This window comes from Triturus cristatus, chromosome 5_1 (assembly GCF_964204655.1).
Source record: "Triturus cristatus chromosome 5_1, aTriCri1.1, whole genome shotgun sequence".
NCBI lineage: Eukaryota > Metazoa > Chordata > Amphibia > Caudata > Salamandridae > Triturus > Triturus cristatus.
In genome coordinates, this window is record NC_140587.1 from 404,709,704 (window position 1) to 404,727,391 (window position 17,688).

Consider the following 17,688-nt stretch of genomic DNA (forward strand, 5'->3'; position numbering starts at 1 on the left):
TTTGTTGTTTATTGCCATAACAACACAATCAATCCTCTAGACGTATCTATACAGCACATCATTTGCTACTTGCTCCATCTACAAAGGTGTAACCTAGCATATACATCCATTCGGCTACAACTCGCAGCAATTGCCGCTTACCTACAGAACAGACGGCACCTATCACTTTTCAGGATGCCTGCCATTAAAGCCTTCATGGAAGGCCTCAAACGAATAATTCCCCCCAGAGTACCACCCTCACCTGTGTGGAACTTAAATATAGTTCTCACAAGGCTAATGGGACAGCCCTTCGAACCTTTGCATAAATGCGAACTGCAATTTCTCACATGGAAAACAGCTTTTCTTGTAGCCATCACTTCCCTTAGAAGGGTCAGTGCGATACAAGCACTTACTATATACAAGAACCTCTTCTCCAAATGCACCAGAACAAGGTTGTTCTCCGTACCAACCCAAAATTCCTACCCAAAGTCATTTCCCCCTTTCATCTAAACTAATCGGTAGAATTACCGGTATTTTTCTCGCAACCTCAAACTGTTGCAGAAAGGGCTCTACACACGCTAGATGTTAAACGGGCCATACTTTACTATATCCAGAGAACACAACCTATCTGAAAGACCAAACAACTAATTGTCTCTTTCTCTCCACCACACAAAGGCAACCCCATCTCAAAATCAGGGATAGCTAGGTGGATTGTAAAATGCATACAGATTTGCTACCACAAAGCAAAACAAACGCTATCTGTTCCCCCTAAAGCCTACTCTACACGAAAGATAGGGGCTTCTATGGCTTTTATAGGGAACATCCCATTAGATGATATCTGCAAAGCAGCTACATGGTCAACACTGCACATTTTCACTAAACATTACTGTGTAGATGTGCAAACCAAGCAACAAGCCAGTGTGGGCCAGGCTGTACTAAAACACTATTTCAAACCACTGCAATAGATACCGGTGGTCGCCGCTAAGGTGGGGAACTGCTATATAGTGTATGCAAAAGTGTGTAATCTGCAGCTCATATGCCCCAAACGGAATTTGCTACTTACCAGTATGCATCTGTTCTTGGCATAAAGAGCTGCAGATCTACACACGCCCACCCGCCTCCCCTGCTACCTGTAATCTGTTCCAGTCGATCTTATTTAGATACAACACACATGGGTTTCTTCACTGTTATTACTACGCTCCATCTTTCCCTGTTGGCGAAAAACAATCTGAGGATGGAGCCGAAGCCCATGTGCAATACGATCCAAGGGAGGAATCACCGACCTCGTGACTTCCAAAGACTTTCCAAGAGGAAAAACAAACTGCAAACATCCGGGCCCAACACCAGATGGCGATCTATGCAAAAGTGTGTAGATCTGCAGCTCTACATGCCAAGAACAGATGCATACTGGTAAGTAGCATATTCCTTCTGGCGATCCATCCGGACAAGGTTATGCTTCGACCGCGTCCTTACTTTCTACCGAAAGTGGTCTCTGCCTTTCATCTTGTGCAAACTGTCACTTTGCCCACTTTCTTTCCGCCTCCGCACCCTCCAAGAGAAGAAGAGGCTCCACCATCTGGACCCAAAACGTGCGCTTTCGTTCTATCTCAACCGCTCACAACAGTTCCGGGTGGATGACCAGCTCTTTGTTGGCTACGTGGGTGCCAAGAAAGGCCAGGCTGTGCACAAGCGAGCTATCTCCCGATGGGTTGTCTTGTACATTAAAGCCTGTTACTCTCTGGCTAAAAAGGAACCTCCGGTTGGGCTGCGCGCCCATTCTACCAGGTCGACAGCAGCTACTACAGCATTGGGACGCGGTGTCCCCCTGTAAGACATCTGTCAGGCAGCCACTTAGGCCTCGTTGCAGCACTATTGCCTTGACAGTCCGGTCCGGAGAGACTGCTTCTTTGGCCGTTCGGTTCTCCATGACTTTCTGGTGTAATCTCACTTTGCAGACCCACCACCGGAGTTGGTATTGCTTGGGTATGTATTCTAAGGTAAGGAATCTATCACTAACGTGTCTCTCTCAGATGCACAAGTTACTTACTTGTGTAACGATATGTCTGTAAGAGACATTAGTTAGTGATAGATTCCTTACCGCCTGCCCATCCTCCCTCTTCTGCGAACTGTTTCTCAAGGGTTCAGGTCATCCCTTTTAGGGCCCTAGTTCTATTGCACAAGTAGTCTGTCTCTGGCATGGCTCTGCGCTCCTGGCGCGGAAAAGTTGTGTATAGAACTGACGTTGGCGCGCTTGGGCGCGTCAAAGTAGCTCCGACTACGTCATCTCGGCGACTACCACGCCAGTGACGTACGCTGAGCCGCACGACAACGCATTCCGACGCGCAGCGGTACTGTTGACAAACTTTCCGGATCTAGTCTGATGCCTGAAGATATTCTAAGGTAAGGAATCTATCACTAACTAATGTCTCTTACAGATATATCGTTACACAAGTAAGTAACTTGTGCAACTATTCTAAAAGAAGCAAGAAAGCCCACTACCACAGCTTGTTATGTAATAACATAAATCCTCTAGATGCTTCTGTTCAAAACATTACCTTCTGCACCTAAAGAAATCTAATTTAGCTTACACGCTTACACATCTATTTGATTGCACCTTGCAGCAGTGGCTACATATCTGCAAAACAGACATCATTTATCCTTGTTCAAAGTCCCTGTGATTAAAGCCTTTATGGAAGGCTTAAAAAGAGTAATACCACCCAGAATACCTCCAGCACTAGTATTGAATCTCAACATTGTACTTACAAGACTCATGGGTACACCGTTTGAACCATTACACAATTGTCCTTTACAGTTCCTGTCATGGAAGGTTGCCTTCCTCATTGCAATCACTTCATTGAGGAGAGTTGATGAGCTTCAGCTATATACCTTAAAAGAACCCTTCTTTCAGCTGCATAAAGATAGGGTAGTTCTTCACACCAACCCAAAATTCATCCCTAAAGTAGTTTCTGTTTTCATCTTAACCAATCAGTTGAGTTACTCGTGTTCTTGACTCAAACTTATTCTGTAGCTCTTCACGCACTTGAGATTAGAAGACCGTTATTGTATTATATCGAAAGGACAAAAGATTTTCGTAAAACAAAGCAACTGTTTGTTGCATTTGAACCACCTCACAGGGGCAATCTTATCTCTAAATCTGCCATTTCAAGATGGATTGTTAAATGCATTCAAACTTGCTATACAAAAACTAAAATCAATTTTTACTCCCTAGGGCGCATTCCACTCGCAAAATAGGGGCCTCTATGGCCTTTTTAGTTAACATTCCTGTAGCTGACCTATCAAAGTCAGCAACATGGTCTACACCACACACATTTACCAAACAACATTGTGTGGATGTATTAGCACACCAACAAGCCAATGTAGGGCAAGCAGTGCTAAAGACATGTTTTCAGACAACTGCAACATCTACTGGTTAGCCACAACTTTGGGAATTTACTGCTATATAGTCTATGCAAAGCATGTGTATCTACAGCACACATGCCTCAAACTGATTCATTTGCGCCCTCCCAGCTCCCCGGTCACCTCTAGTTGTTGCCGCACTCCTTATTTACATTATATATGCAAGGGCATCTCTTTACTACACTCACTTACTCCATACTCACCCTCTTGCGGGAAAAGAATCTAGCAATGGAGTCGATGCCCATGCGCACGATCACCTAAAGGAGGAGTCCCCTTACCTCGTCACTGGAAAGATTTAGAAGAAAAACAAGTTGCAAGCATTCGGACCTAACACTAGATGGCAGGAGTATGCAAAGCATTTGAATCTACAGCTTGGCATGCCAAGAACAGATGCTTACTGGGTAAGTAACTGTGAGAAAGGGCCATCTTTCTTGCATGTTATGCCCCCCCTTTTTGCTGAATTGCGGAATGTACTTTGAGTGTGCCCTGGACTCCTGCCAATCAGGTGCCCAGGGCCTATGTTCCTTCCCTAAAACACACAAAACCCAAATTGGCAAACCCTGGCCACATGTCAGCCCCTGGTGAATGGTACCCTAGGTACCCAGGGCCTTGTGACCAGGGTAGGCCCCTAAGTGCTGCACCACTCATTGTGCCACCCTTAGGGGCCCTGTACCCTTACACACACACACACACACACACACTGCCTTTGCAGGCTGGGTGTCTGGGTGCAAGACAGAACAAAGTCAACATGGCACACATCACCTACACTGCCATGGCATACATCAGCCACCCCTCTAGCTGGGTGCCTTATGCCAATGGTGTGGGCACAGGAGCAGGAGCCCTGTGCCCCTACAGTACCCAGGTCCATTCCTGAGCACTGTAAGTGCAGTTCTGCCATTTAAGAGTACATGGTGCTGAGAGCTCGTCAAAGACGAACTCCACAGCACCATAATGGCAACACTGAAGACTGAGAAGTTTGGTATCAAACTTCTCAGCACATTAAACCCACACTGATGCCAGTGTGGGATTTAATGTACCAAGCACCCCAGAGGGCATCTTAGAGATGCCCCCTTAAACCTAACCTACAATCCACGTCTGCTCTGAGGCTTCCTAGGCTGCCACACAGCAGACCTGTTGCTGGACCCCTGGGTGGGAGAGCCCCTGCTCTCCTGGGCCTGCAACAATGCACATCCTGGGTGAGGTGCTAAATCTCCTCCCCCAGGATGGGCAGGGGGAAGCTTCAAAGACATGCCGCCTCTGTGAGCTTCCCCAGGCCACTGCAACTCCCCACTCTGACGGGAAGCTTGGCCGGAAACCCCAAATAAGGACAGGGGATGTGCCAGCCTGCCAAACCCACCCTTCAGGTGGGGGAGGCGAGGTGAAGCACATCTCAGGGCTCTCGCTATCTTGAAGATGGGAAACCCTACCCTATCGGGACTAGGCAACTGCCCCCCTCCCACAGGAGAGAGGCAAGATAGGGGGTGTACCCACCCCAGGACAGGGACCCATTGGTCCCTGCAATTCACCTACCTGTAACGCCCCTAAATCTAGTATTTAGGGGCACCTTGAACCTTCCTTCCCCAGATTCCAAAATACAAAGTAGAGCAAGAAGAAAGAAGACCTGCCCTGCAGCTGCTAAGAAGAGGAAGACACCAACTGCTTTGGCCCCAGCCCTACCGGCCTGTCGACCCTCAAACCTGCTCCTGCTCCAACCCGGCATCTCTTGTGGCCAGCAACCTCACAAGCCCTGGAGGACCTGGCTACCTTTTGGCTCTAAGCCCCTGGGGCCGGGGTGAACAAAGACCACGAGGACGACCCCACGGCGACTGTGACCCCAAGTCCGGCACCCAAGGACCTCCCTCGACACTCCTGAAGAAGCCTGCAGCCTCAGAACAAGGTGCCCCCCACCGCGATCAACAGAGGGTAAGATTTCCCGACACCAAAAGGTACCCCTGCACGCGGCGCCCCGCGGCCCCCGGTGCTCAATCCCGGAGTACCTACCTATCCTCCAACTACCCAACTTACCTCTCGAAGTGGTGGTGGCACCTGAAGAATCCTCGTCCCCGAGCTTGCAGTCTTTTTCTAAACCGGAGATTTCCTATTGAAATCAATTGAGCGCCCGAAGGCTCTCAAGCACCCTGCACCCAGCCGCCCAAGTGGCCCTGGGAGTGCAACCTCTACACCTACCTACTTCCCCACTTGCCCTGAGTAAGTGACCAGGAGCCCAGCTCCCACAGCCGCGTGGCTTGCTAGTCAGCAGCCACCAACCAAGGCCCACTTATCCCTCATAGGATAACATTGGGCCTATCTCTCTCTGCACCCGGCTGCCCTAGAGTCGCTGAGGGTCAACCAACTGTACCTACCTGACCCTGGGGGACCCCTGAGTCTATTCCCAGAACCTCAACTCTGCCAGTCGAGTACTTACCTTTAAACCGATAATTCTATTGTCTTCACAGGGTAACATTAACTGGCTTTTTCCTGAAATTTCTTCTCTGTGTGGACTTTTCAAATCTTAAAATATTCACCAAAAATCAGCCGAGTAGCGAAAACGAAATTACTCACCTGCTCTTAGGTGAGTTCCCAGTGCTGGATCTTGGTGCCCAGCACTGACTCTGAAAAATACTTACAACTGTACTTACCAGTAACCCAATTTTCTCCCACAGGAAATCATTGACTGTTTTTCTGTGAAATTTCTTCTGTCAATTTCTGCTATCTTTAAATATTCTTTAAAAATCGTATAATATCTGAAAACGTAATTACTTACCTGTTTTGGATAAAGGTCCCAGTACTGAGTCTATTCACCCAGTACTGGATTACAAAAGTAACAAACGTACTGTACCTGCAATTTGAATTTTCTTCCATAGAGAATCATTGACTGTTTTCTTTGAAATATTTTCCAAGTGTCAACTTTTAAAATAGCTAAATATTGTTTAAAAATCATCTCAGTAATTAAGTCGACTTTCATCACTTGATTCTAAGTTCTGACCCAGGACTGAATCTAGGATCCAGTCCTGGAATTCCAAAAGTAATCCAAAAAGTAATCTGTGGCAAATAACTTGAAATTTCCATTGAGCTCAATGCATTGTTGTGTTTAAAATAGAGTTGCCTATTGCAACCACTTGTAACTGATTACAAAAGTCAATTGCATATTGCAAAAGTATTTATATAAGGCATCTCTTTCTGAGAAAGTATATTTTAAATCCAATTGTTGGTTCTAAAATAAAACAAGCCTATATTTTTTTATATATAAACCATTGGCCTAGAGTTCAGTTATTGAGTGTGTGAGACCATTTGCTGACTGAGTGTGAACAACAAATGCTTTACACTGTCCTCTGAGACTGCCTTACTGCTCGACCAAGCTACCACTTTAGAGAGTAAGGTTATATCTAACTTTAACCTCTGTCAACCCTGGGGGACTGTGGACTCTGTACACCCTGTACCTATTAAGGAACAGTATATACAGAGCCACTTTCTCACAGTAACATAATCCTTTCCCACCTTTCCTGGTGCCAAATAGCCCAGAGCATTGGGCGGGGGGCACATTTACCCTGTCTGAGGGAAGCCTGGGTCACATATCAAAGGCCTTTGAAGCCTCTACTTGATATGCTGATCACTTAGCCATCCTGCTTTCAGGAGGTGACAACATCTCTGGCCAGAGCAGGCATTGCTTTTGCCCTCCGAGAGCGTGGGCTCTCACCTACAGGGGATCAGAAACATGTCTTTGGTGGTAGGCTGTTCTACACTAGTCAGCCAGTACACTAGTAGTCAGAAGGCTTTCAGGGGTCACCTCTAAGATGTTTTCTAGGTGAAAGTATTAATAATTCGAACACTGGAATCAGTGTGGGCTCATTAATACGAGATGTTTGATACTAAACATTTCTAGTTTCAGTAAAACCATCATATAGGTGGGGACTCGTAATTACTAGTGTGAAACATGTGTACTTAAAATGGCATATCTAAGAATCAACTTGGACATCACAGTGGCATATTTGCTCATGCAGAAATGTCTGAACATGTAGTATAGTGCACCCAGCCTTAGGGCTGTAAGGCCTGCTGAGGAGGTGACTTAACTATACTTCATGGTGTCTCTGCAGGCATGGCACACAGGAGTTGTGCCATGTTGTGTGTTCACTTTTCTCTCCACCATGTTACACAGTCTGCAATGTTAGTTTGCATGAATGTGCTGAGGGTTCCCTTAGGGTGGCACATTACATACAACAACCCTCAGGGACCCTTTTTAGCCTCCCTGCTATAGGTACCAGGGGTACCATTTACTAGGAACTTACAAGGGGTGCTAAAGGTATTACCAATTGGAGGAAACAAATATACAGTTTTAAGGAAAGAGATTTGGCCCTGGGGACCTGGATATCAGGAACCCAGTGAACTTCTGTCAAAATGACATCAGATACCAGGCAGAAAAGTGGGGGTGACCATGTCAAAATGGAGCACTTTCCTACAGCTACATCATCAGTGACTCTCCTCCAATCCGAGAGACTGCAGCATGGATACCAGGAAATGCCAGCAAACTGCGTCCATAAAAATGCAGCAGCATCTTTGGATTGCGGGCTGTATTTCGTGGGAGTTCTGCAGTATTTCTCGTCTTGCTGCTGCCTTCCACTTTTTCCTGTTGCCTTTCTTGGTTGTTATCGTCGCTGCTGCTGTTTTTGTGCTTCATCCTCGTGGCTGCTTCTTAATTAGGATCTCCTCGCCATTTTCCTTGCTGGTTTCTAAGGCAACCAAAGCATCCCAGAACTAATGGGTGAGCTACCTCTTCCCTGCCTCATCCACCATGCCTTTGCTTTTCACCTCGTAGGCATACACTAAAACGATCATACTCGCTGTGAGAAAGTGCACCTCTTTCTGCATGGTTGCCCCCACTTTTTCCTGAATTGCTGATGTGCTTTGACTGAGTTTGCCCTGGGCTCCTGCTAATCATGTGCCCAGGGTCTATGTTCTTTCCCTAAAACTGCATTGAAGCCTAAACCCAATTGGTATCTCTGGCCACAGGTCAGCCCCTGGTAAATGGTGCCACAGGTACCCAGGGCAATGTGACCAGAGAAGGCCTCTAAGGGCTGCAGTACTTATTGTGCCACCCTTAGAGGTCCTGTGCCATTACGCTCACACACTGCCTTTACAGGCTGCGTGTTTTGGTGCAAAACAAAGTGAAGAGTCAACATGGCACACATCTGTGTGCCATGCCTACAACCCACTGCCCTGGCATAGATCAGTCACCCCTCGAGCCGGGTGCACTATACCAGTGCTGATGGTACAGGTGCATGATCCCTGTACCCCTACAGTGACTAAGTCCATTCTTAGACATAGTAAGTGCAGTGTTGCCATTAAGAGTATATGGTGCTGGAAGTTTGTCATTACGAACTCCACTGCATCATAATGGCTACACTGAAAACTGAGAAGTTTGATATCAAACTTGTCAGCACATTAAACCCACACTGATGCCAGTGTGGGATTTAATGAAAAATGCACACAGAGGACATCTTAGAGATGCCCCCTGAAAACTAACCTACCACTCGTGTCCAGGCTGGGTGGCTGCTTTCAGCTGCCACCACCAAACATGTTTCTGGACCCCTGGTTTGAGAGCCTGCTTCTCTCTGGGGCCTGTAACAATGCACATCCTGGGACGAGATGCGAAGCCTCCTCCCCCAAGATGGGCACGGTTCACGAAGGGGAAGCTTCAAAGGTTTGCCGCCTTTGTGAGCTTCCCCAGGCCCTTTGCTGCTTTCAGCAACTGGTCCCCACTGGTTCTAACCTCAACTTTGGGCGGTGGAACCGGCAGGAAACACAAGTGAGGAAAAGAGGTGTGACCACCTCTGCCAGCTCCACCCCCAAAGGTGGGGGAGGTGAGGTGAAGCACAACTCTGTCCCTGCCATCTTGCAGATGGGGGACTCAGCCAACCAGGGAAGACTAATGCCCCTCTCCCACTGGAGGGTGCCATAATAGGGGGTGTACCCACCCCAGGGAAGGGATCCATTGGTCCCAATTTTTTTACCTACCTGTAATGCCCCTAAATCTAGTGTTTAGGGGCAAACCTGAACCTTGCTTCAGACAAGAAGAAACTACAAGGACGACGGAACAGTTGTGTGAGAAAGTGCCATCTTTCTTGCATGGTATGCCCCCACTTTTTGCTGAATTGCTGAATGTACTTTGACTGAGTGTGCCCTGGACTCCTGCCAATCAGGTGCCCAGGGGCTTTTTTCCTTCCCTAAACAAAAACCTCAAAACCAAATTGGCAAACCCTGGCAACATGTCAGCCCCTTATAAGTGGTACCCTAGGTACCCAGGGTTTTGTGACCAGGGAAGGCCTCTAAGGGCTGCAGCACTCATTGTGCCACCCCTAGAGGCCCTGTACCCTAACACATACACACACACTGCCCTGGCAGACTGAGTGTCTGGGTACAAGACTAAACCGAGAGACGACATGGCACAAATCCCTGTGTGCCATGCCCACAACCTACACTGCCCTGGCATACATCAGCCACCCCTCTAGCTGGGTGCCCTATGCCAGTGGTGTGGGCACAGAGGCAGGAGCCCTGTGCCTCTACAGTACCCAGGTCCATTCCTGGGCCCTGTAAGTGCAGTGCTGCCATTTAAGAGTACATGGTGCTGGGAGCTTGTCAAACACGAACTCCACAGCACCATAATGGCAGCACTGAAGACTGAGAAGTTTGGTATCAAACTGCTCAGCACAATAACTCCACACTGATGCCAGTGTGGGATTTAATGTACCAAGCACCACAGAGGGCATCTTAGAGAGGCCCCCTGAAACCTAACCTACAATCCACGTCTGTTCTGAGGCTGCCTAGGCTGCTACACAGCAGACATGTTGCTGGACCCCTGGGTAGGAGAGCCCCTGCTCTCCTGGGTCTGCAACAATGCACATCCTGGGAGAGGTGCTAAATCTCCTCCCCCTGGATGGGCATGGGGAAGCTTCAAAGGCATGCCGCCTTTGTGAGCTTCCCCAGGCCACTGCAACCACCCACTCTGGCGGGAAGCTTGGCCGGAAACCCAAATAAGGACAGGGGATGTGCCAGCCTGCCAACCCCACCCCTCAGGTGGGGGAGGCGAGGTGAAGCACATCCCGGGCTCTCGCCATCTTGAAGATGGGAAGCCCTACCCTATCAGGACTAGGCTACTGCCCCCCTCCCACAGGAGAACGGCAGGATAGGGGGTGTACCCACCCCAGGACAGGACAGGGACCCATTGGTCCCTGCCCTTCACCTACCTGTAACGCCCCTAATTCTAGTATTTCGGGGCATCCTGAACCTTCCTTCCCCAGATTCCAAAATCTGAAGAAAGAAGACCTGCCCTGCAGCTGCTAAGAAGAGGAAGACACCAACTGCTTTGGCCACAGCCCTACCGGCCTGGCGACCCTCGAACCTGCTCCTGCTCCAACCCGGCATCTCTTGTGGCCTGAAACCTCATCAAACCCCGGAGGACCTGGCTACCTTTTGACTCTAAACCCCTGGGACTCCCATGAGTAGAGGCTGTACTGAAAATCTACTTCTAATCCCTGGCAGCAGCTCGGAACCGGGAACCCAGCGCACTCTGCATCAGCCAAGCCTGGCCTGTGCCGGAGTGAACAAAGACCACGCGGATGACCCCACGGCGACTGTGACCCCGAGTCCGGCACCCAAGGTCCTCCCTCGACACTCCTGAAGAAGCCTGCAGCCTCAGAACAAGGTGCCCCCCCCAACTGCGATCAACCGAGGGTAAGATTTCCCGACACCAAAAGGCACCCCTGCACCCGGCGGCCCCCTGTGCCCAATCCCGGGGTACCTACCTATCCTCCAACTACCCACCTTACCTCTCAAAGTGGTGGTGAAGAATCTTCGTCCCCGAGCTTGCAGTCTTTTTCTAAACCGGAGATTTCCCATTGAAATCAATTGAGCGCCCGAAGGCTCAAAAGCACCCTGCACCCAGCTGCCCGAGTGGCCCTGGCAGTGCAACCTCTACACCTATCTACTTCCCCACTTGCCCTGAGTAAGTGACCAGGAGCCCAGCTGCCACAGCCGAATGGCCTGCTAGTCAACAGCCATCAACCAAGGCCCCCCTGCCTCTCATAGGATAGCATTGGGCCTAACTCTCTCTGCACCCGGCCGCCCTTGTGCCGCTGAGGGTGAACCAACTATACCGACCTGACCCTGGGAGACCCCTGAGTCTATGCCCAGAACCCTAACTCTGCCAGTCGAGTACTTACCTTTAAACCGATAACTCAATTTTCTCCATAGGGTAACATTGACAGCTTTTCCTGAAATTTCTTCTAAGTGTGGACTTTTCAAAACTTAAAATATTCACCAAAAATCAGCCGAGTAACGAAAACGAAAATACTCACCTGCTCTTAGGTGAGCTCCCAGTGCTGGATCTTGGTGCCCAGCACTGACTCTGAAAAATACTTACAACTGTACTTACCAGTAACCCAATTTTCTTCCATAGGAAATCATTGACTGTTTTTTCTGTGAAATTACTTATAAGTGTCAATTTCTGCAATTTTTAAAAATCGTATAACATCTGAAAACGTAATTACTTACCTGTTTTGGATAAAGGTCCCAGTCCTGAGTCTAGGCACCCAGTACTGGATTACAAAAGTAACGAGAACATACTATACCTGCAACTTGAATTTTCTGCCATAGGAAATCATTGACTGTTTTCTATGAAATATTTTCCAAGTGTCAACTTTTAAAATAGTAAAATATTGTCTAAAAATCATCACAGTAATTAAGTCGACTTTTATCACTTGATTCCAAGTACTGACCCAGGACTGAATCTAGGATCCAGTCCTGGAATTCCAAAAGTAATCCTAAAAGTAATCTGTTGCAAATAATTTGAAACTTCCATTGAACTCAATGCATTATTGTGTTTAGAATTGTGTTGCCTATTGCAACCACTTGTAACTGTCTACAAAGTCAGTTGCATATTGCAAAAGTATTTATATAAAGCATCTCATTCTGAGAAAGTATATTTTAATGCCTATTGTTGGTTTTATAATAAAACAAGCATATATTTTTTATATATAAACCATTGGCCTAGAGTTCAGTTATTGAGTGTGTGAGACAATTTGCTCGCTGAGTGTATGTAACAAATGCTTTACACTGTCCTCTGATACTGCCTTACTGCTCGACCAAGCTACCACTTTAGAGAGTAAGGTTATATCTAACTTTAGCCTCTGCCAAACCTTTGGGGACTGTGGACTCTGTGCACCCTGTACCTATTTGGGAACAGTATATACAGAGCCACTTTCTCACAAGCTGTACAGATGCTAACAAGAGGAAGACGACCACTGACTTGGCCCCAGCCCTACCGGCCTGTCTCCACCACGAACCTGCTCCTGCGAAATCCCGGTCTGTCATGCGGCCAGCAACCTCGAAAACCCCGGAGGACCTGCCTGCCTTCAACCTCAAAGACTGAGTCTCCATTGAACACCAGATTTGTTCATCTGCAACTTCTGGTTCCAGTCGGACACCGTGGATCCGCCTCACTCTGCACCCACCGTCGACCAGCCCGAGCGGGCAAACACCACGAGGAGGTCCCCCTCGCGATCCTAACCCGAGATCCGGTGACCCCTGACCTGCCTCAAACCTCCAGCTGACGCTTAAAATGTCCCCCCAACCGTGATCAGGAGCTGGTAAGAAGATCCGACCCCAAACGGCAACCCTGCACCCGACGCACCACGGCCTTGGGTGGCCAAACCAGTGCCTAACCAACCCCTAATTTACCAACTTACCTCTCGAAGTGGTGGTCGCATCCAGAAGACCTTAGTCCCCAAGCCTGCAGTGCCTTTGCAAACCGGAGGTTCCCCATTGCAAACAACAAGGCGTCCGCCTTCGAAACAGTACCCTGCACCCGGCTGCCCTAGTGACGCTGAGGTTGCACCTTTGGTGCCACTTTGTTTCCCCATTTGCCCTGAGCTAAAGTCCATGAGTGCTGCTCCCACAACCAAGTGGCCTGCTTGTCAGCAGCCACCAACTGGAGGCCCCCTATCCCCTATTGGATAACATTGGGCCTCAGCACTATGCACCCGGCTTCCCTAGTGCCGCTGATGGTTCTAATAGAGTGAATCCTTGTCCCTGGAGGACCCCTGAGTATATCCCCAGAACCTCAACTCCCACTACCAAATACTTACCTAAAAGCCGATATTCTTTAAAATTGTACTGTTTAACAAAAACGATTTTACTTACCTGTTTTCAGGAAATGTCCCACAGTAGTATCCAGGTATACTACTCTGTGTAAGAAAAGTAATCTCAAAAGTAACCTATCTGTTATCTTACTGATCATCCCATTCAAAGTAAATGTACTGTATCTGAAAAGCATTGCATTATCAGTAACACTAATGTAATCAAATCAAAGTACATTTACAATTGCCAAATTACCGTTGATCTGATGCTCAATAAACTAATACTCTGGTTTCGCAATCAAGGCTTACTCCAGGATATGGTGTGGGATAAACTCAGAAACTGATTGACATTTTAACTTTTAATTTGAATATCCGTACAGTTGTTTACAAAACAAAAATGACTTTTTACAACTTTTGCTACACAGCTCAGAAAAGTAAATCAGAAGTGCTTAGCACTGTCTGTGTCAGAGTTTCAACACTAAAAGTGTTTTTTACCTTGCATGTGCTATGGCTTTGATATATTATAAGGGACAGTTTGTGCAACCTTAGGTCTTTTCTAAAGTATTCAGTGTTATTTTCTTCATAAATGAAGAGCATGGCTATAGTACCTTTGGTTGATATATGTATGTATTGCGCATAACAGTAGCTAAAGGAATATGCTCAAGAATTCGCCCTGTACCCCTGCCATGAACCTTAAAGATGCCAAAAAGTCTACCTCTCAAAGAATAAAGCCCTCACCATGCAAATAATCCTTCTAAGGACCTTTTCCATTGGTGTGCAAGGTCACCCTAGGATGGGGGGGGGCATAGGTTCATGACTGGAGTCCAGAAGTTCTGCAGCCACTACGCTATGGAGGGGACAGTGGCTGTCTTGTATACTAGTTCATCCTAGATGCCCATTAAGATGGTCTGGAGGAATAGATGTGCATAGATTTCAAAACGTACCCATTGCAGTTAGGAGTTACTAATGGCAGAGCCACTCGGGTTGAGGGTATGTGCAACAGGCACTGCATTACTGTGTTGAGTGGACAAGATTCCAGTGATAATGTGGATTGACCCTCAACCCTTGTGCTAATTGACCTTTAAAATCAACCAATTCTGGTCTTCTAAGCACGCTGATATTTTTTAAATTCATTGATCATGTTTTAATATTTAACAATTGGAAACTGGCTAACATATTTGAACTGATTGCCTCTACAGGATATATTTGAGTGCCGGACATGTGGTTTACTAGAATCATTGTGTTGCTGTACAGAGTGTGCCCGGGTTTGTCACAAGGGTCATGACTGCAAGTAAGTAATGTTTTTATTTTGGTATGACTACTTAGATGCTGAATTCTTTTCTTTTTTTTCCAAACATATTTTTATTGCCATTTTGTAGTGATACATGACAAATGACATAATATCAGCACTTCACTAGGATAATAGCAACCATAGGCTGTATTAATACAAGTAATGGGGAGTCTCTACCTGCAACCAGCCACCCATATATGCAGTGTTGAGCATTACCCTAACCCAAGCTACCAGTGACCAATGCATAGGGTCCAAGAGTGCTTCCCACATTAAAGGGTCTGCTCATCCCTATCGATATTCTTGCACATCTGGCTGATTACTACCTCATAGATACCATAGTGTGTATCATCTATGCCCTTTGACATTACAGTCCCTCCAGGAGAGTCTCTGGGGTATCGGGATACAGCATATGGCCATCTATCCTTTCACAGTGCTCTCCACGAGACTAATAATAATAGTCTCACAACAATAACAAACCCAATTGTCTTTGTGGGAAGTCCCTGTGTGTTGAATTCCTTTTCTTTTTTCATTTATACGTTTTTGGTAGGGCATCACAAAACTTACAAGATTAAATATGCATAACAAAGAGAAATACAGGAAAGTGCTGCATGCATCTGTATAAATACCGATAAATACACCCATCATAAAAGAATAATCCATAGAATAATACACTATAGGATTTACGTGTCATGGACAGCCAGTACATCTGACTCCCAATCTCTTAATGAGTCCCGAATGCTATTAAATCTCATTCTGTGCTGATCATTTTTGCAAATTGACATTTCTAGCGAGCAAATTGTAGGAAGCTGGCTCTGTATATACTATATCAAAACGAGATCTAGTGTGCACCGAGTTCAGTAATTCCCCAAAGGTATAGCAGACTATAAAGTAGATAATACCTTACATTCAATTTAGTGGTAGGTGGGCTTAGCAGTTAGGCTTATCAGAAGGTAGTGTGAATGCACCTGTTGTACACTCTCATACAAGGCTGGAACACACACAATCAATGACTAACTCCAGGCCAATGTTTACACAAATATGACTTTAGTTGCTTTTATTTTAGAAAACAAGTGGAACTCAGTTACAGGTAAGTAGAGTTTTCTGAAATGCACTACTTTCAATATACAGTTGGCAAGTATTTGTATAAGCATTACAAATAATTTACAGGTGCATGAAATACTTTCCGTGTCAGAGATACTTTGTAAAATTCTCAGAATCAACACTTTGTGTGATGCATTCCTATGGGAGGAAAGACAGGCAAGTAGTTTTCAGGTAAGCAATCGACTTGCAAGTTCAGCCGTCGGGTGGTTTGACTAACTCTGGGCAAGGGTCTGACCAAAGTAGGGTTCTGCACCACCAGCGGCACTGGGGTGGCCGGGTGCAGATGTTACTGAGTTCAAGGTTAGCCTGCGGGAGCTTGGGGGCCCCTCGAAGAGGCACTGGTTGCAGGTAAGTACCCGCGGTTCAGGGATACAGGTCCTGGGGGTTGAAGTCTGCACTGAAGGGGCCATTCAGTATCACCAAAGATGCACCAACAGCGGCACGGGTGGCCGCATTCAAAGGAGGCATCGGGTGACCTTTTTGAATCTATGGAGATCGTCGGTGGGAGACAATGGCTACAGCCTCGGTCCATAAGACTGGCTGAAGGAATCCAACGACTGGAGAGGTGATTTGGCTAGTTGGGGGGATGCCAGGACTCTGTCTGTTGGGCATCCAAAAGCCTGTGGACTGCGGGAGCAGGGGTGTCTTTAGGTGTCGGGTTTCTCTTACTAGATCCAGTCGGAGGGGACCCTTCAAGATTAGGCTGCAGGCATTGTGGGGACGTTCAGGAGAGGTTGTTCAACACTGGATCCCAGTTCAGGATCCTCGGAGACGTCACTGGATCGTTTGGCCTCCTGGACTCGAGCCGAGGTCGACTGGTGCAGAGTGGTGAGGACTCGCGGCTTTAGGAGGCACTGGAATCCTTGTTGGAGGTTTTTTTGCAGGGACAAATCGTGTCCACTGGAGAGTCTTTATTGAAGGCAGCTGAGGTCTCTGCAGTTGCTGGAGAGCTGCTGGCCATGGCACACGCAGATTTCTTTGAGCAAGGTCGCTGGAGGAGTAGACAGGCTGGCAGGGCAAGTCCGTTGTCTTCAACAACACTGCTGCACGGCTCTTTGGTTCTCCTTCCTAGGTCATCGAATCTAAGGAACATGGTTCAGGGGAGCCCTTAAATACACATTTTAAGGATGTTACTGAGGTCAGGGGCAGTAGCTAAAGGCTACTGTCCCCTAGGGTGACTACACCCTTTGGATGCCCCCTTTAGGGAGAGTGATACACCCCTGTTCCTATTGGGCCTAATTCTTCAAACCAAGATATAGAGTTCTGAAGAGAGGGGGTACACCTCAGCTTCTGGCCACCCCAGGGGTTTGCCAAGCCAAGTTGGACACTCATATTCTGCTTACTAAGTTTCCCAGCTGTCCTGCCGCCAAATAATGGGGCTGGGACGGGGGGCGGGGGGTGCAGGCAGCTCCACTAGTTGGAGCTACCCAAATCAGCATAACACAAGGTGAGAGCCTTTGAGGCTCACAGCCAAGTGCTGCTCTTCCTGCTAGGGGGAGGTGAGAAAGCAAAAGAGACACAATTGATGGACGGAATGCAGTACAAATCAAAACATTCTCCCCCAGTCAAGAGATCTGGGTTAAATCCATCATTCTTTTGCTCACCATGCCACCTCAGTTTAGACCTGGCCATATGCTAATCAGTCTTGACCCTGTGCCTCATGGGAACAGTCCAGCCCGAACTGCCAAGCCAGGTCCTCCCAGGACCGGAAACAAGCATCCTAGGACCGGTTTCGGGGCCCAGATCTCTGTACTGGGGTGAATGTATGAC

The 17,688-nt window shown here is 47.4% G+C and overlaps 1 protein-coding gene across 15 annotated transcripts in view; it reads left to right on the forward strand.

The window, feature by feature from the left end:
• The window catches only part of UBR5 (ubiquitin protein ligase E3 component n-recognin 5), a 2,036,132-nt gene that overhangs the window by 1,003,018 nt on the left and 1,015,426 nt on the right, over window positions 1-17,688 (forward strand). For all 15 annotated transcript variants that reach the window (XM_085605144.1, XM_085605147.1, XM_085605145.1 and 12 more), the window contains one exon: window positions 14,726-14,817. In XM_085605144.1, coding sequence (XP_085461270.1) covers window positions 14,726-14,817 — 92 coding nt within the window. The remainder of the gene's footprint in view (window positions 1-14,725; window positions 14,818-17,688) is intronic.